General features: G+C 41.8%; 1 protein-coding gene across 1 annotated transcript in view; it reads left to right on the top strand.

Annotated features, from left to right (window-relative positions):
• CTNNBL1 (catenin beta like 1) overlaps positions 1-25,173 on the top strand; it is a 158,666-nt gene that overhangs the window by 39,207 nt on the left and 94,286 nt on the right. Inside the window, exons 4-6 of the mRNA XM_060120252.1 lie at positions 4,193-4,334; positions 15,434-15,529; positions 23,630-23,723. Of these exons, the coding sequence (XP_059976235.1) occupies positions 4,193-4,334; positions 15,434-15,529; positions 23,630-23,723 (332 nt within the window). The remainder of the gene's footprint in view (positions 1-4,192; positions 4,335-15,433; positions 15,530-23,629; positions 23,724-25,173) is intronic.

Genomic DNA, 25,173 nt, shown 5'->3' with positions numbered 1-25,173 from the left:
CTTAAAGATATTTGGTTAAGATTGCATATTTGGAAGAAGGATTTCAAAGTTGGAAGGGACTGAAAGGTACAGTCCGTTTCTCCCTTCTTATCATTGATTTTTTTTATATCACCTTTTATTAATTACCCCCAGTGACAAAGATCTAACTTTCCAGAGAAACCTATTTCACCATTTGGCATCTCTGACCCTTAAGATTTCAACTCCGAATGAAAAAGAATTTCAACAAATCCTCCTGTGAGAGGATATCTAGACTCCTTATAACCTCAGTTGCTTCCCCAAATTAGTTACCATATCCCTCCTAAAGTATGGTTCCCATAACAGATGTCACAGGCTTCTACGGTCATCTAATCAGCATAACTACCTTGTCTTCTTTGAAGCAGCCTAAAACCACAGCAGCATTTGTGGCAGCTACTTTCCTCCGCTCCTTCATTTGGAAGGCATCTGCTGAATTTCTGCAGTGGACCAGGGAGTGTGCCCAGTGCTAGGTGTCCAGAGATGACTGAGAAGTTGTCTGTCCTGGCAGAACTGTTGCGTGGTCTGATTTGTATTGTGGTTACAGTTGACTAAAACCATCAGGTCCTTTCTACACATGTCCTCTTACTACACTGTGTCTTTCCTGCCCCATGCATTTGTACTTGACTTTTTGGTTCAATGCGTTCTCCACATAGACCCTAGGTAATTTTTCTCCTGTTAGATTTGGCCCATCATCATTGCCTGTCAGAAACTTTTTGAATTGATTCTGTCAGCTGCTGTGTTCACTATAAACTTTGTGTTATATGACATTTGTTAAGTTTGCCTTTTATATATCTTCACCCAAGTTGTTGATCAAAACATAACAATAAAATAATATAGTTGATCTAAACAGACCTAAGGATGGAGCCCTGCAGGATACCACCAGAAGCTTCTCTCCAGGCTGACATTCATTCACTAATTATCACTCAAGTCCCCAAATCTCTTCCTTGCATGCAAGATGATTTTGTTTGTTACTAGTTAGTGCCCAGTCTCCCTTGCTAATTCTTCCCAGTGAGCTGCAAAAATCTTTTGTCAAGTTACTCTCAAGAAATCAGATTTTTTGTTTTGTTTTGTTTTAAACTACCCATGTAAGGCAAATAAGCCTTAGAGGTTTGCTGAGCCCATTAGATTCAAAGATTATACAGACCTACTGCCCCGTGGAATATCTGAAGTCTGCACCAGCCCTTCCATGTCATGATTCTGATTTGGTTTCCACACTTTAGGTGATGGGGAACTAGTGATTTAAAAGGTAATCTATTTGTAAGCACTGTGGAAGGAGACTTAAAAAAAAAATGTGGATGTGGTATGGGTGGGGGGTCTGACAAAAATAATTTTGAAGTTTACTTGGAGTAATAAGCAGGTGAGAATAGACAAGGAAACATTCAGAAAGAAGGCTAACATAGGAGTGTTTTGCAGTAACAGATATAAAATATATTGTAACACTATGAAAGTATGGTCCTGGCTCAGGAATTTGCAGACAAATCAATGAAATGGAGTGAAAAGCCCATAAACAGATTAGAGTACACATTAAAATTTAGTGTATGATAGAGGTGGCATTTCTTTAAATTTGTGGAAAAGAGATAGATTATAGTATTGGGGCAATTGGCCAGACATTTGCAGAGTATAAAGTTAGATCTTTGCCCTATATTATACACTGAAATAAATTTTAGTTTTATTACTCCTAAACATTTTAAAATGTATAAACATAAAAGTACACCATATGTCTGATCTTAGCATAGAAAAAACCTTGCTTAGCATACAGGTAAAATAGAGTTCATAAGGCAAAGGTAATTAAAAACCTTTATGTCAAAAAGCACAATGTACAAATTAAAGGACAAATATTTTTCTCTGGGTTTTTTTTTTGCAATATATGACAGAGATTAATTTCATTAATATATAGAGTGCTTATAAATCAATAATAAAATGAACATCCTGATATAAAAATGGGCAAAGAAGAAATACAAATAGCTAGTAAACATTAACAAAATTTTTACCATGGTGGTATCAGAAATGCAAAATTTTAAAAAGTTACATTTCCCGTCTCAATTAGGAGATTATAAATAGATAATACTTTTTTTGAAGAGAGTGAGGGGAAACAGGAGGGAGTTCATACACTATTGGTGCCTTTCTGGCAGAATATATCAAAACCTGTTAAGTTATGCATACTCTTTGACTTGGGACTTTCCTTCCTGGGAATTATCCTAACACGATAGTTATGAATACATGCATCTTAGTGTCACTTGTTTTAAGGGAAAAAATTGGAAACCATCTGAATGTCTGACAAAGGGGGATTGGTAAAATAAATTATGGAACATCTATACAAGGGAACACCATGTAGCTTTTTAAAATGTATTATTTAGAATAGGACTTTCAGATAGGCCTAATCTGTTCCCTCTCCATGATTGATTGGTAGTCTTTTCTTGGAACACTATGTTGCGAAGGATTCTGAAGCCATATCTGGGCTCAGCGGGGGAGATGCTGTGCTCAGTGAGGGATTTTGCCAAGGGAGAAGAAGGACTGACAGCCCTGTTGGATACCGGCTTTTCCTGCTGTAGAAGAATGTTTAATGATAAGAGGAATTGTTCGGACTATGTTAACAACAACAGCAAAAATTATATATAGAACTGTATACTGTGTAGGCTACTTTTGGGCAGGGGGAAGGCTATGAGTTGAGAAAAATGACTTAAACATACCAGAGTATTATCAATGGTTATTTCTGGTTAATAAGATTATAGATGATTTCGGTTTACTTTTTGAGGGCTCTTCTTCCCTTTTCCCAGTTTTCTACAAAATGTGGTGTTTTATAATCAGAAAAAAATACATAAATGTTATGATTAAAAATAGTAGTGGAGAAAAACAGTGGTAAGATATTGTCTAAATTATGGACATGTTTTAAAAAAAATTACAGTCTCCAGATTTTGTTCTTACAGAATCTCCAGAGTTCTGGAGAGGTGGTGTTTGCCCAACTCCTCAGCATCTGGAGGTTGATGAGTCCTTTATGACTTCAGGAGTCCCTGCTTATGTTCCTTTTCTTTGTGGCCTCAATTCAGTTAAGTAGGCATCTGTGGATACATAGAGACAAAAGATATAATTCCTGTCTTTAAGAAGCTTACATTCTGGAAGAGAAGATAGACATATTATATGTGTTAGTAGTAGTCATAGAAATGAGAGCAAAGGTATAGTGCTTTTTGCATGTCAGACATTTTTAAGTGCTTTATGTGTATTTGTTCATTTACTTTTTACAGTAGCCTATGAGATAGGTAACTTTATTATCCCACTTATTATACAGATGAAGAAACTGAGGCAAAGAGAGGCTAAGTAAGTGGTGAAGTGAGGTTCAGAGCCAGGCAGTCTGGCTCCAGAGTGTGTTTAACCACTGACTCTTCTCAGCCAGTTATTTTTTCAGTTGCTTTACATGGATTAGCTCATTTCCTTCTCAGAACAAACCTTCCTGTCTTGTTCATCAAAGGCTTAGTGGGCATTTCTTCCATGTCAAACGCTGGGGGAGGGCATACAGAGGTGAATGCAAAGCAGTTCTGTTCTTTGTGCCTGGGCATAGGTTTGCGGAAAGGTTCAGGTGTGGAAATGTGAGTGAAGTATCATGCTACTTAAGGTATGGTGGTGATTACAGGATGCCAGACTTTACTTTGGGATCTGTCTTTTAATCAGCTCATTGGAAGGGGTGTGGGGGAGGGGAAGGTATTTCTGGATGGCAGCAGAATCTCTGTACTTTCCTTTGGGTAAGGGGAATAATTGGCTCTTGATCTGAAGTGGTAGGTAAGGGAAGCCCTTTCTGGATCAGTAGGATAACTGTGTTCAGGACAACAGAGGGAATTGCCACTCCAAGGGGTAATGGTAGCTAATCCACAGGACTGGTAGGCAGTTAGATCATCTAATGCTGCAGAATGCTTTCGAAGCCTCTAAAAGGCCACTTGTGCCTGCAAGAGTAAGGGGAACCCTGTAGTGAGATCTGAATCCGAGATTGATTTTTGTAATGAGGAAATCGATTTCCCAAGGAAATTGTGTGACAGTATGATTTTTGGACGAGCATACTTCTTGGTTGGTCTGTTGTAGACACTTTGACAGATTGTCTCTCTGTCTGTATTATGTTGCTGTTTACTCCTCAGTACTGATTGTACCCCTTCCCTTTCAATAATGCGGTCTTGTTTTCCCTTCCTAGGTTTATGGAATCCGAGCTGGACCTAAATGACATCATTCAGGAGATGCACGTGGTGGCCACCATGCCAGACCTGTACCACCTTCTGGTAGAGCTGAACGCTGTTCAGTCTCTCCTCGGGTTGCTTGGACATGATAATACAGATATCCTTTCAGATCTGTCCTCAGTAGGAGGGCAGACGTGGTGGGGGAATGCTGTTTACTCTCTTCTCCTGTCTGTCTCTGCTGATGTCTGCTGTCACGCTTGGTTTTCTATTTCCATTTTAATTTTCTCCCATCTTGAATCACACACGCTCTTTACTCATTCGAAAGTCTGGTTTTTATCTAGTAATAAATCTTGGGCAACCCTTAATTGTCCTACTTGCTCTTGTTAGTGTTAGAATTCATCGTGATGTATCCTGTTCATACATTGACAGCATTAATTTTTCAGGATCTTGATTTGGGGGCCCATTATTATAGGCAAAACCAGGCAGGATTTACATCTGTTGATCTAGACATCATTTTGCTAACAGATGGCCCAGTGGAGTTGAACTCTCCTCTAGTCTCACGTTGGAATGTCCAGGAAAACAGGGATTTTTATCTACTTTGTCTACTGCTATATTCCCAATTCCTTAAAAGAGGCTGGGTGCACAATAACATTTAGTATTTGTTGACAGCATTAGACCTAAACAGGCAGTCTAAGTTTGATTCCCTGTATGAAATTTGGTGCCCCTCCAGCCCTTAGTATTCTCATCTGCAAAAGTAGATGAGTTATGTCACTGGGCCCTAACCAGACCTGGATACCTTAAGGTCTAACAGCCTTAAGGGCATAGAACATTAAACTACCGAAGGATCTAAAAATTGTGAATTCAGTTGTCACCTTCTTTTCAAGACTTAAATGCTATAGACTCTTCTGTGGGAATGATACTGTGTATATTCGTGGATGGCATTTACTGGAAAAAATATAAACATTCATATATATAGATATAAACTTTTGCCTTGCAGTGTTATTGAGAGGATCAAAGGAGTTCATATAAGTGCTAAGCAGTTTCTGATACGTAGTAGGTATTTAGTAAATGTTATTTATTTATTTTTTTAAACAGTTACTTCTTTTTTAAAATTAATTAATTAATTAATTTTATTTTTGGCTGTGTTGGGTCTTCGTTTCTGTGCGAGGGCTTTCTCTAGTTGTGGCAAGCGGGGGCCACTCTTCATCGCGGTGCACGGGCCTCTCACAATCGCGGCCTCTCTTGTTGCAGAGCACAGGCTCCAGACGCGCAGGCTCAGTAGTTGTGGCTTACGGGCTTAGTTGCTCCGCGGCATGTGGGATCTTCCCAGACCAGGGCTTGAACCCGTGTCCCCTGCATTAGCAGGCAGTTTCTCAGCCACTGCGCCACCAGGGAAGCCCAGTAAATGTTACATTTAACTGAAGCTGAATCATGACTTAAACCTTTTTATACTTTGTCTTTGCTATCAGATGTGAAACAGCTTTAGTGGAAAAGGTTTTTGATATATCTGTGGTTGGGGTTATGGACATTAAAGCAAATTCTCTTCCAATACTTGTTCTGTTTGAATACAGGTTTCCGAAGGTAAAAGACAAATGTAGTTAGTCTGCTTGAGTGATATTCATGGGAAATCTGCTGCTGCTTCGTGTTATTTTCATCTTTCTGGTAATCTCTCTCCTTAGAGCATGTCTGACTAGGTTCTTTCCTGCCTGATAATTCTCATAGATATAAGTCAGTGAATAATCTTAATGCAGGCTTCTTGAAGGGTGATTTTTAAGCCATTTCTGATAATTCATGGAATGTTAGACAGTATTGAGAATTGCTGTCAGTCCCTAGATTGATGAGTATATTCCCCATACTCATCACTGGGAGGTTCCAGGTTGTACGAGGACCCTAGTCAATTAGCTTGTCTCTGGGTGAGCTTGGTATAGGTCTCATGAATTCATTTGGTAGACATGGCTTTGAATGCTTATCAAGCACTGTGCTAGACCCCCAGCAACCATAGGCTGCACTGATGCTCAAGCAGTATCCGTCAGTAAACATACTGAGTATCTAGCATACAAATAGCCCTATTCAAGGTACTAACTGGTCCTCACAGAGTTAGTAACCAAGAGTTCTAATTGTGACTTCACATTTCAATTCACCTAAGAATGGTAGATTTTCAGAATCCAAACAGACCTTAGAGTTGACTTAGTCCAGGGCCTTATTTGTTTAGTTAGCAACAAGTCTAAGGTCTAGATGTTGGACCACTAGCTGTTGAGGTTGAGGCTGGCACTCCAGGCCCCTGATTTCCAGTCCAGTGTCATTTCTAATGCACCTTGAGTCCTTTCCCTGTAGGATTTACTACATCCCTGACAGAGTTGTATAGTCACCCATTACCTTGTGTATTAATACAGCAATCACCTATTTTGTTTCTGGAAACACAATTCGTATTCTTTTTTTAATTCTTGCTAACTCAAAATAATAGTGGCAGCTTTCTGAAGATGCTGACACTTTGCTGATTCACCAGCCTGGTTCCTGCTGGGGAGAAGACTGACACAAGAAGTGTGCTTGACATCGGGATGTTTGGGAAAGACAACGGCACAGATGTTCCAAGTTGTTACGTTCTGGTCTTTAAGAAGGGAAAAAAACAAGTTCCCCCTATAATAACTTTGACAGACTGCCATTTCCCTCCTGTTTTCTGAGAGCTAAACCGTTTTTTCCCCTTCTTGTCTGCTAACCTTCACCCTGCTGCCCTAATGATATTTTTTTTAAATCTAATTTTTTAATTATGCCCTACATCAAGTTTAAAGTGCATTTGAAATTTTTTAAATGACCTCATTTTAATTAGATGCAGCGATTAGGGTAAATGTCATCCTCCTCAAAGTACCGTTTTTCTTGAAAGTGGTTTCAAGAAAGGGTAGGCCCTCTTGACTTGCATCTAACATATCCTCTATCAGTTGGAATGTTGATCTCCCAGTAGCATTGCACTCTGCTTCTTGTCGTATCTGTGATCTGTAATGGAAATTTTTCTTCGGGAAACGGTTGTTAACAATTTACTGTTGTACAGCTGTAACTGCCCGAAACACCTTACCGTGAATAAACAATTTCGTGGCAGTCAGGACTTAAATTTTTCATCTTTTTAACTCTTCATTTATCAACCAAGACCATACATGGCTGCTTATGGTCCCAGCAAGCACAGGTCATCTTTGCTTTGTCCTTCTCTGAGAAAACATAAACTATAGGGACTTTAATTGGATCAGAGTCTGGTTTGTTGTAACCTTAAGAGGCAGAGGATGTGAGAAAACAGCTTGTGCCTCGTCCTTTCAACCGTGAGAAGCAGCTTCAGAGTTTATTCTGGCGCTCTGCATCACTGCTGCTGGTGAGGGCTTGTCAGCGCTTCTGTGCCTCATCTCCCCCCTTGAGAGGCTGGAGCTCAGCCATCAGTTGGCTGTGGAGAGGAATTCTGGTCCGTGAAGAGCACCTCTGGGGGTGAGGGGCAGAGAGGGAGGGGCACACCCCTCACATGGATTGAAGAGTCACTCTGAATGCATTAGGAGGGAACACAAGGTGGGATTCAACAGCTGCTGCCTTTTAGAAATATTGCTTTTTAAAACAATTTTTCCTTTAAAATAAATCATTTAAACATGTTCAGAGCCCTTTTTTGTGACCCTTTTGGAGTGTTTCTACAGAAAAATAAAGGTACATTTAAAGGTATTTTATTATTTATTTATTTATTATAAATCAATTTATTTTTATTTTTGGCTGTGTTGTGTCTTCGTTGCTGCACACGGGCTTTCTCTAGTTGCAGTGAGGGGGGACTACCCTTTGTTGCGGTGCGCGGGCTTCTCATTGCGGTGGCTTCTCTTGTTGCGGAGCACGGGCTCTAGGCACGCAGGCTTCAATAGTTGTGGCACATGGGCTCAGTAGCTGTGGCTTGCGGGCTCTAGAGTGCAGGCTCAGTAGTTGTGGCGCACAGGCTTAGTTGCTCCATGGCACGTGGTATCTTCCTGGACCAGGGCTCGAACCCTTGTCCCCTGCATTGGCAGGTGGATTCTTAACCACTGCACCACCAGGGAAGCCCTATTTATTTATTTAGGCTGCGTTCAGTCTTTATTGCTGCTCATGGGCTTTCTCTAGCTGTGGCGAGTGGGGGCTACTCTTCATTGCAGTGCACGGGCTTCTCATTACGGTGGCTTCTCTTATTGCAGAGCACAGGCTCTAGGCATGCAGCCTTCAGTAGTTGTGGCATGAGGGCTCAGTAGTTGTGGCGCATGGGCTTAGTTGCTCCGCGGCATATGGGATCTTCCTGGATCAGGGCTCGAACCCATGTCCCCTACATTGGCAGGCGGCTTCTTAACCACTGTGCCACCAGGGAAGTCCCTAAAGATATTTTCTTAAGATATTGCTAAACAGTCAGTTCTGTGGCCCAGTTTAAACCAAATTTACTCAATTTGCCTAAAGGACCAAGGAGGAATAAAACAAGAGGAAGATAGAACCCCAGTTGGTGGCTAATCACCTCTTCTGCTATCAACAAAAGAAAAAAAAAAATTAGGGCAGCAAATCCATAAATATCTTATTTTTATATGTCATTTGCTGTGTTCTCAATTTGAGGGAAGAGTCAGTGGAATCCTTTCTAAAGTCCTTAGGGCAGATCATGGCATTTACCGGGTTCCTCCTTTGTATGATAAGCCCTGTTGGGCGCTATCAGGGAAACAAATAATAACTCTAGTTGAGGACTTCCCTGGTGGCGCAATGGTTAAGAATCCGCCTGCCAATGCAGGGGACACGGGTTCGAGACCTGGTCCGGGAAGATCCCACATGCTGCGGAGCAACTAAGCCCGTGCGCCACAACTGCTGAGGCTGTGTGCCACAACTACTGAAGCCCATGCGCCTAGAGCCCGTGCTCCACAAGGAGAAGCCACCGCAATGATAAGCCCGCGCGCCTCAACGAAGAGTAGCCCCCTCTCGCCGCAGCTAGAGAAAAGCCTGGGCGTAGCAACGAAGACCCAATGCAGCCCAAAATAAATAAATCAATTATTAAAAATAAATAAATAACTCTAGTTGATAGCAAAAACACTCACATTACTATGTGTGGTAAGTGCCCTTGGAGTGTTATGCTCAGGAAGTACCATTGGTGTTCTGAGAAAACGTAGGTCATCTCTGGTTTGGCAGTGATTAGGGAATTGGGCATTGGAGATGGGTAAGCTTTTGATAGATGTGGAGATTAGTGTGCATTTCAAGTTTATTTTCACAATTTCTACCGTGGCAATGGAAATTGCCATTCCTCACGTGCTGGAAGCTGATGTGCTCACGTAGTCACTACAAACTTATAGGGATATCAGGTCCATGGCTTTATTTATTTTTAAAATCATGACCACTGCTTCCCAGCTAAGTGCCCTATTCTTTAATAAAAACTATTGAATAATATAAATCAGATTTTTTCAAATCTGCTTTCTTTCCACCCAGTTGTGATTCAGAAAAATGAGGTCTCATTGTACTGTTAACTTAGGGCATCAGTACAGTTGGTTGCATGCTAATATGCAGGAAGGGGGAGATTTGTTTTGTTAATTACAGAGTAGATCAGTGGTCCTGATGGGACAGCTCTATTTTGTCTCAAATAGGGAGTGGTCGTTAGCGCTATTCTTTTCTAAATTACTGCTTAGTTTTCTCAAACTCTAGAAAGCCAGGAGAACTTGCAAAGTTGTCCCGTTGGATTTTGTGAAGAATTATTGTGGGAATTGGAAAATAAAGGGCAGACAGGTTTTTTTTAGACCAGCAGGGATCAGTTGCACTTGAGCAGTTTGGGTCTATATGACACACCATATTATCCCAGAGGGTGTGTACAATAGTCAGGGGTGCCTTGTGTTCGAGCCCCAGTGCTAATGAGCAGGAATAGGGCTGGGAAGGGTTTGCGCCTCCTAAGGGCTTTCTTCTAATTGGACTGGGAGGGAGTTGGCTGTTGCTCCAGTGCTTTCCTGCAAGCACTGTCTAACAAGACTTTATATGTCAAGCTGTTGTTTTGCTAGGAGCTATTCTTGTCTTGATATTTCTAGAATCAAAATTACGATGAAGGGACTTCCCTGGTGGCGCAGTGGTTAAGAATCCGCCTGCCAATGCAGGGGGACACAGGTTCAAGCCCTGGACCGGGAGGACCCCACGTGCCACGGAGCAACTAAACCCGTGTGCCACAACTACTGAGCCTGCACTCTAGAGCCCGGGAGCCCCAACTGCTGAAGCCCACGCGCTTAGAGCATGTGCTCCTCAACAGGAGAAGCCACCGCAATGAGAAGCCCGCGCACAGCAATGAAGCGTAGCCCCCGCCCACCGCAGCTAGAGAAAGCCTGCATGCAGCAACAGAGACCCAATGAAGCCAAAAATAAATAAATAAATAAATTTATTTTTTTAAAAAAATTACACTGAAAAGAATTTACTTCTTTTCCTGATTGGTAGTCTAACTTCCCTGATAATCTGTACTGATAAACCACCCATTTTTTGGAGCCATTTAAGTATGCTCTGAAGTAAGTCAGATTAGGAGAAGAGTGCCAAAATGGCAATCTAGGAAAAGGACCTCTTAATGTGACTTTTGATCCTGTTTATGAGTTTTAGGTGAATTCCATGTCCTTGGAAGGCTAAGGTGGTCGTAGCCTGCTTTGGACATTTCCCCTGTGGCCTAATAGTGCCCACTAACATTTAGTAGGTACTTAATGAATGTTGAATGAGGACATTTTTTTCCCTCATATTATTTTGATTAAGGATTGGGGTAAAATTAAGAATCTAGATTCATTCTAGGTAGTTCTGTGCCATTATTTTAAAAGGAGAAAAAGACCGTTTTGTCTGTTTAGAAATTCATCTGCATTAATTGAGCTATATCTAATCACTCTTCTAATCTAGGAATAAAAGAAAAAAAGGCTTCTAAAAAACCCCAAATTTGTTCCATTAAATCAGTTACATACTGTGAATCTAGACTGGTCATTTTTCTTAAAGAAGCATTTTTGAAAGGACTTAAAAAAAAGCCATCTGCTTAATATATTTTGTTCCTCTTTATCTTTTTTTCTTTTAATAATTTTGTTCCTTATGGTCACATCTCACTGGAGATTAATGAAATTGACGCCCCATTTCTGTCCCTAGACTCTACATGAGATGAGGCCAAAAAAACAAATATCTAAAGCCAAAATAAAAGCAAACACCCCTCTTTTTCTAAAAGCCATTGTGTTGTGGGCCATTTTGTACCCAGCTGGTCTTTTCTACTTCACCTCTTATTATACTGGCTTATTGCCCCAGTAGTGGACAGGTGCAGAGGGAGTGATTGGGGTGGCCTTTCTACCCGATATGACAAAATAGGCTATCAAAAACTATGTTTTAGGGCCTCCCTGGTGGCGCAAGTGGTTAAGAGTCCGCCTGCCGATGCAGGGGATACGGGTTCGTGCCCCGGTCTGGGAGGATCCCATATGCTGCGGAGCGGCTGGGCCCGTGAGCCATGGCCGCTGGGCCTGCGCATCCGGAGCCTGTGCTCCGCAACGGGAGAGGCCACAACAGTGAGAGGCCCACATACCGCAAAAAGAAAAAAAAAAAAAAAAAGAACAACTATGTTTTAGTAATTCGCAAAGAGACAGGCTCTCTGTTTTCCTATTGCACTTGGATGGGAGAGCCTTTTACCTTGTGAAATGAAATTGTAGCTACAGTGGAAAAACCTATCACCCATGCCCAGAGTCTGCTTGTGAAGAAATGCTGGATGGGTGGCAGACCATGCTGAATTTTCTCATTAAGACTGAGAGTTCATCTGTTTATCTTTAGTTTCACTTCTTATTCCTCTTTCTGGTCTTCAAATGACCTCTATCTTCTGGATCATATTATATTACTCGGGAGTTGATGATTACAATTATGGACTCATTACTGCCTTGCTGAAATGCTATTTGGTGAAAGTTGAGAATTTATGTAAAATCAGTTAGTGGTAGGGTTGATGAGTTGTTTACCAGACCTGGTAGCTGGTAAGTGATTTCTTGTTTGACTTCTCAACTGAGGCAGGAGTGTCGTAGGCAAGGAGATACCTACTGGACCATTATAAGGAATGACTTTTCTTGGTAAAAGTTAGACATTTATTCTGTTCCTATATAAAACGATCACCATTGTCAAATTTTCTTTTCCTTTTTTCCCCCAGGTTTAATGTGACCCATTTGTGAGCATGGTATAAGAATAATCAAAGAAAAATATGATACCTGTCCCATAAGACCTTAGAGGCTGAAAAAGGACTTGATCAATCTGAATTTCTGTGGCATAGCTGAAATATAAAATTAGATCTTCCAACCCATTTTGACCCAGAAAGGGAGGATCATGCTGTTGTTAGCTTAAATTTTAGATTTTAGAGGTTTTAGAAAAAATGAAGGCAATAGTGAGGGCTTGGCCATTCTGTGGGAAGAATTGACTAACAACAATCTTTATTATAGTGCTTTCTTATTTTCTCAGTACTTGGATTTACTTGCCCTTTGACATACATGATGTCATTTATTCCTTATAGCTACTGGGTGAGATAGGCTGGGCAGAGATCATTATCACCTTTTTACAGATGAGGAAACTAAGCTGTAAGGAAATAAAGGAGCTTGAGCAAGATTCCATAGTATTAACAATTTGGGGACAGTTTGGTTCACTAAAGATAGGAAGCAAAGATAAATATGATATGACCCCTGTCCTCGAGTTTGCTCTGACTCTTCATCTATTGTTCTTTCATATATGCCCCACCTGTCTCTTGAGGCTAATGTTTAATTAATAATCATAGTTATTAAGTACTTAGTGGGGCATGATGTTATTCAGGGGATGTAGTGATAGTACTTATTACATGCCCAATTCACATCCTTGTCCTATAGACATCTGACTCTATGGTGGATGGATGGATGGATGGATGGATAGATGGATGAAATGCCATCATGCATATTAAATACGCAGGTGGATAAATAATAAGATTTTTACATCTCATATGTAAGAACTTTCCAAGAGAATAAATATGGGAGCTTCTCAGGTGAGGAGAATGAGGAGTTGTTAGCATTTTGTTCTTTTTCCTGGGATTTTAATAATTTATGATGAAGTAAGTGACAGTCCTTTTCTCTGTCATTATAGTAGGGTCAATAGCTAGAATTTACCTGAATCTAGCTGTTTTTAAACCTGGTTTATACTCCCCTGTGCATTAATATGAAGAGTACGGGCAAAGGTATTGTTTTTGGAATCAGGTGGACCTAACATTCTCCCTTACTATTGCAGTGACCTTTAGATAAGTTACTTAACCACTCTGAGCTTTCGCTTTCTTATCTGTAAAATGGGGATCACACTTATAATGCTGCTGTGAGAATTCAATAGCACAGTGCTTGGCATAATGATGACTTTTTTAAAATGGTAGTTATTATGATGGCACCTACAGCAGTGTTCAGAGAGGGAGAACTACTAATTCCTACTACTCAGAATTTCTAGAGGTTAGTTTGGTTAGGCTGTTTTGTTTTGTTTTTTAATTCAAACAATTTACGTATTTTAGTTTACTATACATCATGTTTGATACATGGTCTTTTGTGTCAAGAACTTTCTGGTTACTTTGTTAATAAAGACTATATACTATATGCATGAAGGAGTTTTATCCAAAGACCTTTAATCTCATTATACACATAGAGTTTCATAGCACACCCAAGTTTTGCATATATATTACTTTAAAGTGTGAAAGAATAAGACACAGAAAGCTTAATTACTTATTCATGATGGTCAGCTGGTCAGGTATAGATAAATAAAGCAAACCTTTGAATAATTTTTCTTTTAGCAAAAGATGTTCATAAAATACCTGTAACATCAGTTGGCAGTTAGCAAGTCCTATCATTCTTGTTAATATGTCCTGTATCTTTCTTTTTATTTTTTCTTTCCAGTTTGCATTGAAACTGCCCTGATTCTGACCCTTGTCATCTCACTTCTGGACTCTTTTGTGTGTGGTAGCTTCGGAACAGGTCTTCCTCCTTCAGGCCTGGCTTTTCCCCATACCCCCCATCTAGCCACCCCCAAACCCAACACTCACAGTGCTTTAGTGCATCCTGCACACAGCTATTATATTATTCTTTCAATTTATTATTTTCTTCATATGAGTCTAGTTATAATTTTCTCCCCTCCCCCGTCCCTAATCCTCTTTCTTCTCCTCTTCATATACCTTTGTACATTCTAATCTCTCTGTCTATATTCCTGATGTTTTGCTTTCTAGCCTACCTGCCCTCATCTATTTAGTGGCCTGTTTTCTGACCAGTCATCTTCTAGCAAATCTTTCCTTATTTCCCAGTTCAGTTTGCTCCTTTTTCAGGATGTGTGCAGTTCAAGTTGTCTGTATTCCTCATTTGTTACATGTTGGTAATTGCCTGTGGTATATACTTTTTTTAAAATGTCTTTAGTTACCTTAACTTCCTCATTTTATCAGTGAGGAAACTGAGGCCCAGAGTGAATAGATTTGCCTTTGTCACTATCACAGTGCTTTACTCATCATAAGCATTCAGTAAATGCTGGTTGACAGAGCAAGTGGGGTGTGTGTGTGTGCGTGTGTGTATGCGTCCAAGGTGAGGGAAGGGAAACTTAGTTTAGTTTGGGCTTCCAGGTTCCAAACATAACTCCTTTTTTCTCTCCTTCATGTTTTCTTTCTCCTGTATGTCCCTGTCTCTCTCTTTTTGCCTTGTGTTTAATCATCATTGTTCACCTTCCTTTTATGTCCAAAGCAACATGGTATTTAAGAGGAAGGGAGGTTGGTGGGGTCTAGCACAGTCCAACGAAAAGCCTTCCCTCTACATTTTAAGCCTATTTTGTCACGCCCTGATTTCTGAAGACTCCTTGGTGAACACCAGCCTTCTTATCTCAGAAGAAATCATTACTGTCTTTGAAGGTGAAGTGTAGAAGATAGTTAAGATTATACTGAGTTCCAAGAATTTAAATTATGAGGTAAGGTTAAGGGTGTTGGCCTTTTTCTCACTGGAAAAGTGACCTCCTAAGTGATCTATTTGAAGTTCTGAAATTTATGAAAATGCACTGAACCTATGGAATAAGTTGCCAGGAAGGCAGCATAAGGAAAGGAACTAAGTGAAGCAGTTACCAACATTTATTGAACACCCACTGTGAGTAGAACCTTGTTGAAGAGATGTTAATAAAACTAGAGTGTATCAAAGGTAAATGGTGATGAAGCGATTGACCAGGAAATGGAAGGGAACCAAATATTTTAATAAAATGTCAGTTGGGTTTTCATAGGTATGTGTTACCCTTAACGTTTTTCACATGTGTCCATAGCTGTGGTTGATTTGCTTCAGGAATTAACAGACATAGACACCCTCCATGAGAGTGAAGAAGGAGCAGAAGTACTCACTGACGCTCTGGTAAGTTACGTGTCCCTCTGGGGTTTTGCAGGTGTGTGTACGGTGTTGGCATCCTCCCCACCATTGTCTCTCTGAGTGGCACGGGCTGGGTGTCAGGAAGAGCTCTGTGGCAAGGCGGGACTGAATGAGGAGAGTAAGAAAGTAAAGTGCAACCTGTGGGGTACTTTATTCTTCGGAACTGTGTTAGGGCAGGGGTTGTAGAGTCCTGGTATTTTATTAAATATGTGCTGTAGGCAGGCGTTTTCTTGTTTTTTACACTTTATTTAATCCTCACTGTAACCTCTCAGAAGGGTATTACTGCTATTATTCCCATTTATAGCCGTGAAGCTGAGGCTTAGAGAGGCAAAACAACCTGCCCGTGGTCACACGGCTGGGATTTGAACCTGTGTTCTCCTTGACTCCACGTTCCTGCTCGCCTGCCCTCACTGTGTTGCTTCTGACCTTTTTACAAAGAGTTTTTGCAGAGGAGAGTTTCTTTTCTTCTCTGGGCTTTATAATCCCAAGCGCTAGTAAAGAGAGGTATCATTATTATTTGTTGTACCGATAGGGAATCGGAGAGTGGTTAAAAACAAGAACAGGGCTTCCCTGGTGGCGCAGTGGTTGACAGTCCGCCTGCCGATGCAGGGGACACGGGTTCGTGCCCCGGTCCGGGAAGATCCCACATGCCGCGGAGCGGCTAGGCCCGTGAGCCATGGCCACTGAGCCTGCGCGTCCGGAGCCTGTGTTCCGCAACGGGAGAGGCCACAACAGTGAGAGGCCCAGGTACCACAAAAAAAAAAAAAAAAAAAACAAGAACAAACCTTCTAGCTCATCCAGGCCCAAGTAGCAGCCATTGACTGCAGGAGACAGGGTCAGCTGATTTCTGTGTTCCTTTTTGTGCAGCCTAGGCAAGGCCTCAGAATCTTCTTCAGGTATTATTCCAGGAAGCAGCCAATCCAAAGAATGTATATGTGAGGTGAAGTGATGTAATCTCATCAACTCACTCTAGCCTTGAGGAAGCCCAGGTGCAGAAGTGAAGCCTTCCCCTGCATCGCTCTCAGCCAGTCCCTGTAACAGCAAAGATGAGCTTCTGCACGTTGTGATCGCCACTGCAGTCCTGTCCCACAGCACCAGTTTCCCTCTTACCAGGCATGGGAGAGGCCCCAGGGCCCCACAGCTGGCCAGTGGCAGGAGTGACTCTTCTCCAGCCTCTTACCCTGCTACTGCCTGTGGAGCTCTGTCCACCCACCAAGCCATCACCCTCCTCAAGTTTCTGTTGATTTTCCATCCTTTCTGTTGTCTTCTGCTGTCTGGTCTTTTCTCTCTGGTTAAGAATGTTGATAAGTAAAAGGTCCATGTAGCCACTTGTATTAGAAGCACCTGGGGTGCTTGTTAGGCTGCTTTCTGGCCCCATCCAAGACCTGCTGAATCAGAATGGCTGGGACGAGGGCCCCAAATGATTCTGAGACCCCACTGCTACACTCCCCACCCCCTCCTCACCCTTTCTCTCTTGAGGTTCTTTTTTTTTTGCGGTACGCGGGCCTCTCACTGTTGTGGTCTCTCCCGTTGCGGAGCACAGGCTCCGGACGCGCAGGCTCAGCGGCCATGGCTCACGGGCCCAGCCGCTCCGCGGCATGTGGGATCTTCCCGGACCGGGGCACGAACCCGTGTCCCCTGCATCGGCAGGCGGACTCTCAACCACTGCGCCACCAGGGAAGCCCCCTCTCTTGAGGTTCTTGACACAAGAAATTTCCCATGTGCCTTGCTCACAGCTACCATTTGGTGTGAATGAAGGGGCTGTGAACCCACTGGATATGAAGGACTGTCTCTTACAGAGAGCGAGGCTGGAGTCCAGCAGGGCCATTTGTGACTGAGTATGATGAAAATTTCTATGGGCATTTTTCTTTCAAGCTCCTTCCTAGAGCCAACTGCCACTTTTGTAGAATTCAGGACCTTTATTTTTCCTTTGAACCACTGTGCAGACAGAAAAGGGCGATGTCAGGGTGTCCTTTTGTTTGGAGGAGCATCTGAAGGAAGGCTGTGGCACTTGCTCCTTCTCCATGTCCCCACAGTGTCATTTGTGTAGTCTTACCTTTCAGAGGTTAATTACAGTGGCCCTGAGTGAGCCTTCCTGCCTGGACTCTGGGCTGATTTTAATTAACATCCTTTGCCTGTGTGAATAGAGGAAACAAGACAGGAACAACTAGCTGGTCTGCTGCCTGTAAAACGTACCCAGAAACAGCAATTCACACAAAAGCCCCCTTTGTGTTTTCTGTGTTGCCAAGCCCACCAATGAAAGCTGGATCTTGTAGATTTTATTGTTTTTTGGGGAAGAGACAGTTCATCCTCAGTCTGGGGAGCCATTAGGTAGCTGCTATACAGGGTCTTCTGTTTGTTTTGTTTAGTTTCTTTATTGTTATATTATTTTAAGATTTTGACTCTTACAGCTTTATACTGGTGGGGCTGGTGTGAATCACAAACAGTTGAACATTTCTAGACTCCCATATATTATTTGCTTATCTGCAGCCAGTCAGGAGCCATCAGTAAATATCAGAGAGCAGAACTGGTAGGTGGTCTTCATCTGTTTTTTCTCTACCCTTGTGCTGCATTCAGGAAGAAGTTTGATAAGTATTCTCATATTACAAGGGTTGAGTTGTCTTCGTAGTTTTAATTTGGGGCCAATATTGGAGGCCTGGAATTGCATGAGCAGAGGCTAGAGGACATGTAGTAGAATTTATTGTGACGTTCAGTTTGCAGTTATTGCCTTGGTCGTTTTCTCATCTGGAAGTCCTAAGCAATAGAATAGCACATTTGTGGGGAGAGAGTGCTGTCCTGGTATTCTCAGGGATCTTTGGGGTTTAAAGTTTGGTTTATATCCACTGCTATTACTTATGCAAAAGGCAAATATTTGTGCTTTGTAACAAGTTGATTTGGTAGCCTGGAAAACAGACTCTTTTCTGAAAAGCGGGAACTCAGGGTATTTGCTTTGATGGCAGTTCTTTGGCATGGCATGCCTCTCTGAAGAAGACATTGGACTCCTTGAGAGTCATGATTAGACTATAGTCATTTCCCTACTAGTCCCAAAATTTGCCATGTGCTTGGCAATCCCATGCCTTTGCTCACATCTGCCTTCAGCTTGGCAAGGCTTGCTTCCCCGGGCTATCTGGAATACCCCTCCTCATTCTTTAAAGCCTCACTTAAACCTTATCTCTCCTGAGTTTTTTTCAGACTCATCACTTCAGCAGAATTTGTGTTCCCCTACCACTGTGTATATCCTGGCACTGTTTTTAAGTTTGTCTTCCCTGAGATGTGATCCCGATCAGGGGAGTGGCCAAAGTGGTGGCTTTGTCACTTACCATCTGTGTGACCTTGAGAAAGTTACCTATCCTCTCTGTACTCAGTTGATTCTGCTGTAAAATGGGGATAACAGTAGTGCCTATTGCATAGAGCTGAAGTGAGGAATAAATGAGATACTTAGTAGATCTTTAGAACAGTGTCTGGCACAGAGTAAACACCCAATAAATGGTGGCCATTGTCTTAATAATGGTATAAATGTCTGGGACATATTAAGTACTTAGTAAATGTCAAGTTAAAACGATATATATCACATGCCACACAGCGAAATGTTTATGAATGTTTGTTGACTTCAACAAACATTTTTTTTTTTCATTTCAGCAAATGTTCAAGAAACATTTTGAACAAATACCCAAAAACACCTGAAGGGTGTGGACCTAAATGAGACATGGGGGGATAGATGTTTAGTTTAAAAAAAAAAAAAAGAGGATGAAATAAGTAATGATGATAATACAAGGCAGAGCATTAAGAATGACTGTGAGAGATGCAAGCTTCTTTGGAAATGAGGAGGAGAGAGCCATCCCTTCTGATGGGGAAGAACCAGGAGGGGCGGCAGAGCTGTAGGTATTGGCCATGGCCCCTGTAGGGAGTCTTCCATGTGAGGGTGCTTGGAGGGGTCACAGCCAGAGGAGGTGGAAATGTGGCTGGGAGCCACCACTTACTATAGTTTTCCAGTGTGGCTTTGATGTGGAGGGCCAGGAGATGGCCCTATACCCATTCTTGCCCTCAGTTAACCCTACTTAAATTTTGAAGCTTGAGCTGGTGGCAATGCATTTGTGCTGCTCAGGTGAGGCTGAAGTTGGCAGGTTTTTGGTTGTTCTAAGGGTACTTATGTAAATTTCTGGGTGCTACCACTTTTATCCCTTCCCATGTCTGTTCACGTCCTCACCTTCATCTGTATTTGTTCTCAAGCAGAATTCATTGGGTCATTCATTTCACTAATTGTTTATTGAATGCTTAGTGTGTTCTGGATTCTAAGAATTGCTTATGTAGCAGTGAGCAAGACTGACAAAGTCTGTTTTTGTGGAGCTCGTATTCTAGTGTCGGGAGAAACAGTAAATTAGTAAACGAGAAAACAGGTAATGACTCCTTGTTACATAGAGAATTAACATAGAATGATGTCCTGTAGAGCAACTGGAGAATCACATCAAATTAGATAGTCAGGAAAGGCCTGAGTTCTGGGTGATGAGAAGAAGCCAGCCATTCAGAATGACCAAGGGCAAGGAATGAGTTTGACATACTCAAGGAACAAAAACAAGGCCGGTATTGTTGGAGCACAGCTGGGGTGAAGGGAGAGAGCACCGTCAGGGCCAGACCACACTGGGCTTTGTAGGCCTTGTAGTAAGTTCGGGTGGGATTGCCAGTGTGCAGGGGAGTAGTAACATAGTCTGACCTAACATTTTCAGAAGACCACTCTTGGGAGCTGCGTCGATAATGGATTGGAGGGGCAAGAGTGGAAGCTAGAATATATTAGGTTGCAGCAGGCCTGAGTTTTACATTATGACCACATTACTCTGTGTATTTTCAAAACTCATTGCTTGGTCAAGATTCAGTGGGTGGGTGTGTAGGGCAGGGGGAGGGTTTATTATTGTTTTTTAAATATGAAATTTCCAGAACTCATAGTAGGTAGAAAAACTCCAGTCAAACTCTTGAGAAACCTTGTTAGCAGATTGTGCACGGTAGAAAAGGAATCCTTCAAACCCTCTCATCTCCCCTCATCTATCCCTTTTTTATTTCCTCATCGTCTCTTGTATCTACCCTCTCTGGTCAAGTGGAAAAACATGACTGATCATGCCCTTGAACCCTGTCTCAGTAGGGCCTGGTGGAGTATTGTTTCGGAGACCTGGTAACAAGCGGAAAAAGCCAATGACTTATCAGAAAACATCAGGCTTAAGACAGTCATGATTTCCAAGGCCAGGGTTACTCTAGCTGATGCTTTAATCCCTAAGCAGGATTTGGTTTTAGTTTCAGAGTTAGTCACAGGTCCAAAACAGTCAGGACGGTGGTAGACCCAAGGGTTTAGAGGGACAGAATGCTAATTTGTGCTTCTTACTAGATGATATCTGGAGCTATGCATAATATAAATGTTTTCCTGAGGGTTTTCTCAGCTAAATGTATTTTGACTGCTTTGACCCTCCTGCAGTCAGATAAAATTGCATTTAACCCAGCTAAACATGAAGTTTCACACTTTGCAAGCTTAAAAAGGCTGTCTGTTAGAAGTTAGATTTTTGTAGCAAGAAAAAAAGATTTCCTCCAGCCAGACACCCATTACCAATAACCATTCAGTTCTGGGATTTGAATGTGTCGCTTACTGCCACTGTCCCCACCACTCTCCAGACAGCAGACCATGGGTAACATAACTAAGAATCAAGGGGACGGGGGGACAATGCACATAAAGCATCAATAAGCAGTTGAAACCGGTGAGGCAGTTTGCAGAACCGACAAGCAGTGTGATACCGAGCGGAGTTGCAGTGTCCGCTGCTTTAGGATTCAGGGAGATTATAAGTCAATCAGGGTGATTTAGGGAAAAACAAACTGTGATATGGTTCATGTTTTTCCCCCAGATGTTTTTCTGTTTTCTCTCACATACCCCACTTGTCCAATTAATTAAAGAAGATATTGCAGTGGATTTCTTCGGTGACGCTCTTGCTGGCTGTGAGATTTGAGAGCAAGACTGTATATCTCCTTGATACAAGGGAGGGAAACAGCTCTTTCTCATATTTACAGGAGTTCTCAATTCTGGCATCAGTATCCCCTCCAATCTGCAACTAGTGTCTTTCATTGCTTCTCACACCAGGGCATAAAGGAGAGCCTAGAAAAATCTGCTTCATTCGTGATTCAGGTATCCCAAATTAGTCAACAACTTCAGCTTTTCCCCCATCCAGATGCTTCCCTTAAGTCTCACCCAGAAGGAGTAAAGAGGCCTTCTTTGAAGATCTGTCCCTCTTGCCATTGTTCCATCCTCAGGCTCAGTTTGAATTGTCCATAGAGTGCCTTATATGCAAGTGTTCAGGAGGCATCAGTGGAGTGAGATCATTTCCTTCTCTCTCCTTTCTTTTCCCCTCATTGAAGTGACAGGATATGATGGGAAAAAATAGTCTCGGAGTTGGTCACTTCTGCCACAAGCTTTGTGACTTTGACCAGGCTAATTAACATCTCTGGACCTTTGTTTTTCTCACCTGTAAAAGTTGTGAGGATTACATGAGAGTAAATGGAGCAATGTATATAAAAATATGACTACAGGGCTTCCCTGGTGGCGCAGTGGTTGAGGGTCCGCCTGCCGACACAGGGGACGCGGGTTCGTGCCCCGGTCCGGGAAGATCCCACATGCCGTGGAGCGGCTGGGCCCGTGAGCCATGGCCGCTGAGCCTGCGCGTCCGGAGCCTGTGCTCCGCAACGGGAGAGGCCACAGCAGTGAGAGGCCCGTGTACCGCAAAACAAAACAAAACAAAAAATATGACTACAGTACACAAAATAAAGTGTTTTGTCAGTTTATTTAAATTTAGCAAAATTACTGAATGTATAGTATTGCACTTGACTTTGAGGAGTGTACCAAGATAAATGAGGGTGCAGTGCCTTCCTTCAAAGAATTTGAGTTTTTCTTAGCCCGTGGGAGATATGAACAGTGCATAATCAGGTATCAGAAGAAGTAGAGGGCTAGATTCAAACTCTCTACTTAATTTTTGAACCAGACCCGGGGTAAAGTATGCCATATAACTTCATTTAATCTTTACAACTTTTTCCCATTTCCTAAGTGACGAAACTGAGGTGGTGAGAGAGAGGATATACCATGGGTATGCAGCAGATCTTATCTTCCAGTATAGGTTTACTTATTGGCTGTGACTTAGAAATGTATTACCAGATAGATAATCACTTCTTGATTATTAGGTGTTTACTTAGTTATCTTCCTTGGTGTGCCTCAGGGTTCCCCAAGGCAGTCTCTATAAGGGCACACATTGTGCCAGAAGGTAGTGTGAAGCGGTGTAAGCATGATTTCACCTAAGAAGGAAGCTTGGTTTTTGCTTCTGCTGCCACTGCTTAGTAGCTGTGTGGTCTTGGCTAAGTCATTAATCTCTTGAATATCATCTATATGATGTGGCTACTAAAATTTTCCCATAAGTGTTATGTGAATCAAATTAAATAAGAGAAATGTAATTGCTTTCTTATGCATTATGTGTAATACAAACATAAGGTATTTTATTCTGTTAATATTCTTTTCGAGAAGGAGTCAGAAGTTCTTCGAAAGTAATAGTTTCATAAAAGCTTGATGTAGAAACTTAGGAATATTTTGAGTTTAACCCTAAATTTTGATGTCAGTGTAAATATGGCAAGTAAACTTCCCAACTGAATATCTCTTGGTGCTGTGGTCTAGAAATGTGCTTTTGACTTGAATGAACTTGTGACTTGACTTAAGATGGCATTTTTGTAAGGTGTTTAAATACCGCATAGAAGTAGAAAGAGCACAGGACTTGACTGCAGAGGCCTAGGTTCAAGTGCTGGTCTGTCACTCAGTTAAATATGTAACCTTGAATTTTACCTTGTCCCCTTAAGCTTCCATCTAAAGTTAGGGGTAATGATGCCTTCCCTTCTTTGCCTCAGAGTCACTTCAAGCCTCAAAAGAGGTATTGGGATGGGAGAGCATACTGTAAACCATAAGTGGCAGGTTGTTTACTTTGTTCATTCAGTAGAGGAGTATGGGAATGACAACATTTTGGAGACTGTTTGTGACATGTATCCCATTCTCCTTTTGCTCCCATGTTGCTGCAGGTGGACGGGCAAGTGGTAGCACTGCTTGTGCAGAATCTGGAGCGTCTGGATGAGTCTGTGAAAGAAGAGGCAGACGGCGTCCACAACACTCTGGGTAAGGGGGAGGGTGCCAGCATCCTCTGAGTTTCTTTGTGTTTGTTTTGGGGTTTGGTACTCATTTCCTTCCTCCTTCATTATAGAGTCAACAGCAGGAGGGTTTTCCTTTTTTCTGCTCCCAAACTGCCTTTTCAGAAATGAAGACCCTTGTGTAGATTTCATATAACTGCTGCTTTGGTTTGGCTTGCGGTAATAAAAGCAGAAATCATTCCTGGACAGAAACTGCTGGCTTCTTTGAGCAGGCCTTTGCCTTTGCCTCCAAAAGTTAGGATGAAGTCTATGCAGGATGAATTCTTTTTTTTTTTTTTTTTTTGCTTTGGAAAGTGTTTATTTTACAATTTTTGAATCCCCTTCTGTTGGTTCTTCTTCACATTTCCCTTCAGTGGAACTACAAACTTTTGAACAACTGTATACAGGCATACCTCATTTTATTGTACTTTATCGTGCTTTGCACATATTACATTTTTACAAATTGAAAGTTTATGGCAACCCTGCATTGTCAGATGATAGTTAGCATTATATACTAATACAGTATTTTTAAATTAAGGTATGTACATTTTTTTAGACATAATGCTATTGCATACCTAATAGACTACATACAGTATAGTGTAAACATAACTTTTATATATAATAGGAAACCAAAATATTCATGTGATTTGCTTTATTGTGATATTCGCTTTATTGCAGTGGTCTGGAATCAAACCCACAATACCTCCAAGGTATGCTTGTACCTTTATAGGACATTTTATTTGAAAAAGAGTTAGTATTTCTTTGCTTCTTATGTGTACTTTGCCGTGTAAACTGTGAGTTGAAATATTGCTGTTAACTTGGCTGCCCCTTTATCATATGTTCATTTAAGTGGATTCCTCTGCAATATTTCCCCTCCTCCTCCTTCTCCTTGAGTCTCTCCAGTCTTTCCCCCTGCAAAGTTGCTGAACCAATAGCCTATTTAAAATTGTGCTTTGGGGTAGTTCTCTTTATCACTGGTCACTGTCTTATAAAACCAAAGGTGACATATCGGTAAGCAGAGCTTGAGAAATGAACAAGGCCCAGCAGAAGTAGAAATTTTGATGAGATTAGATTTTCTTCCAGCTCCTTTGTGTCTAGCACAGATTTCTCTTATAGTTTTATGCTCTCTACTGTGAAGATTATCATAAAGAAGGAGGAAGACATGGCACCTAGGGAGTAAGAGAAGGGAGAACACAACAATCTGTGATTTGGGGGTTGGCTCTAGTCTAGAGCCAGAATTTGGCATTGCCATATGTTAGCCTAATGCTGAATTTTGCTGAGTAGAAAGAGTATCAGAAGTCTTAACTGACAGTTAGTAAAAAGAGCCTGATGGGGCTTCCCTGGTGGCGCAGTGGTTGAGAGTCTGCCTGCCGATGCAGGGGACACGGTTCGTGCCCCAGTCCGGGAGGATCCCACATGCCGTGGAGCAGCTGGGCCCA

This window comes from Mesoplodon densirostris, chromosome 16, assembly GCF_025265405.1.
Source record: "Mesoplodon densirostris isolate mMesDen1 chromosome 16, mMesDen1 primary haplotype, whole genome shotgun sequence".
NCBI lineage: Eukaryota > Metazoa > Chordata > Mammalia > Artiodactyla > Ziphiidae > Mesoplodon > Mesoplodon densirostris.
The sequence above is the reverse complement of the archived record's forward strand: the minus strand, read 5'-3'. Positions and strand labels throughout refer to the sequence as shown.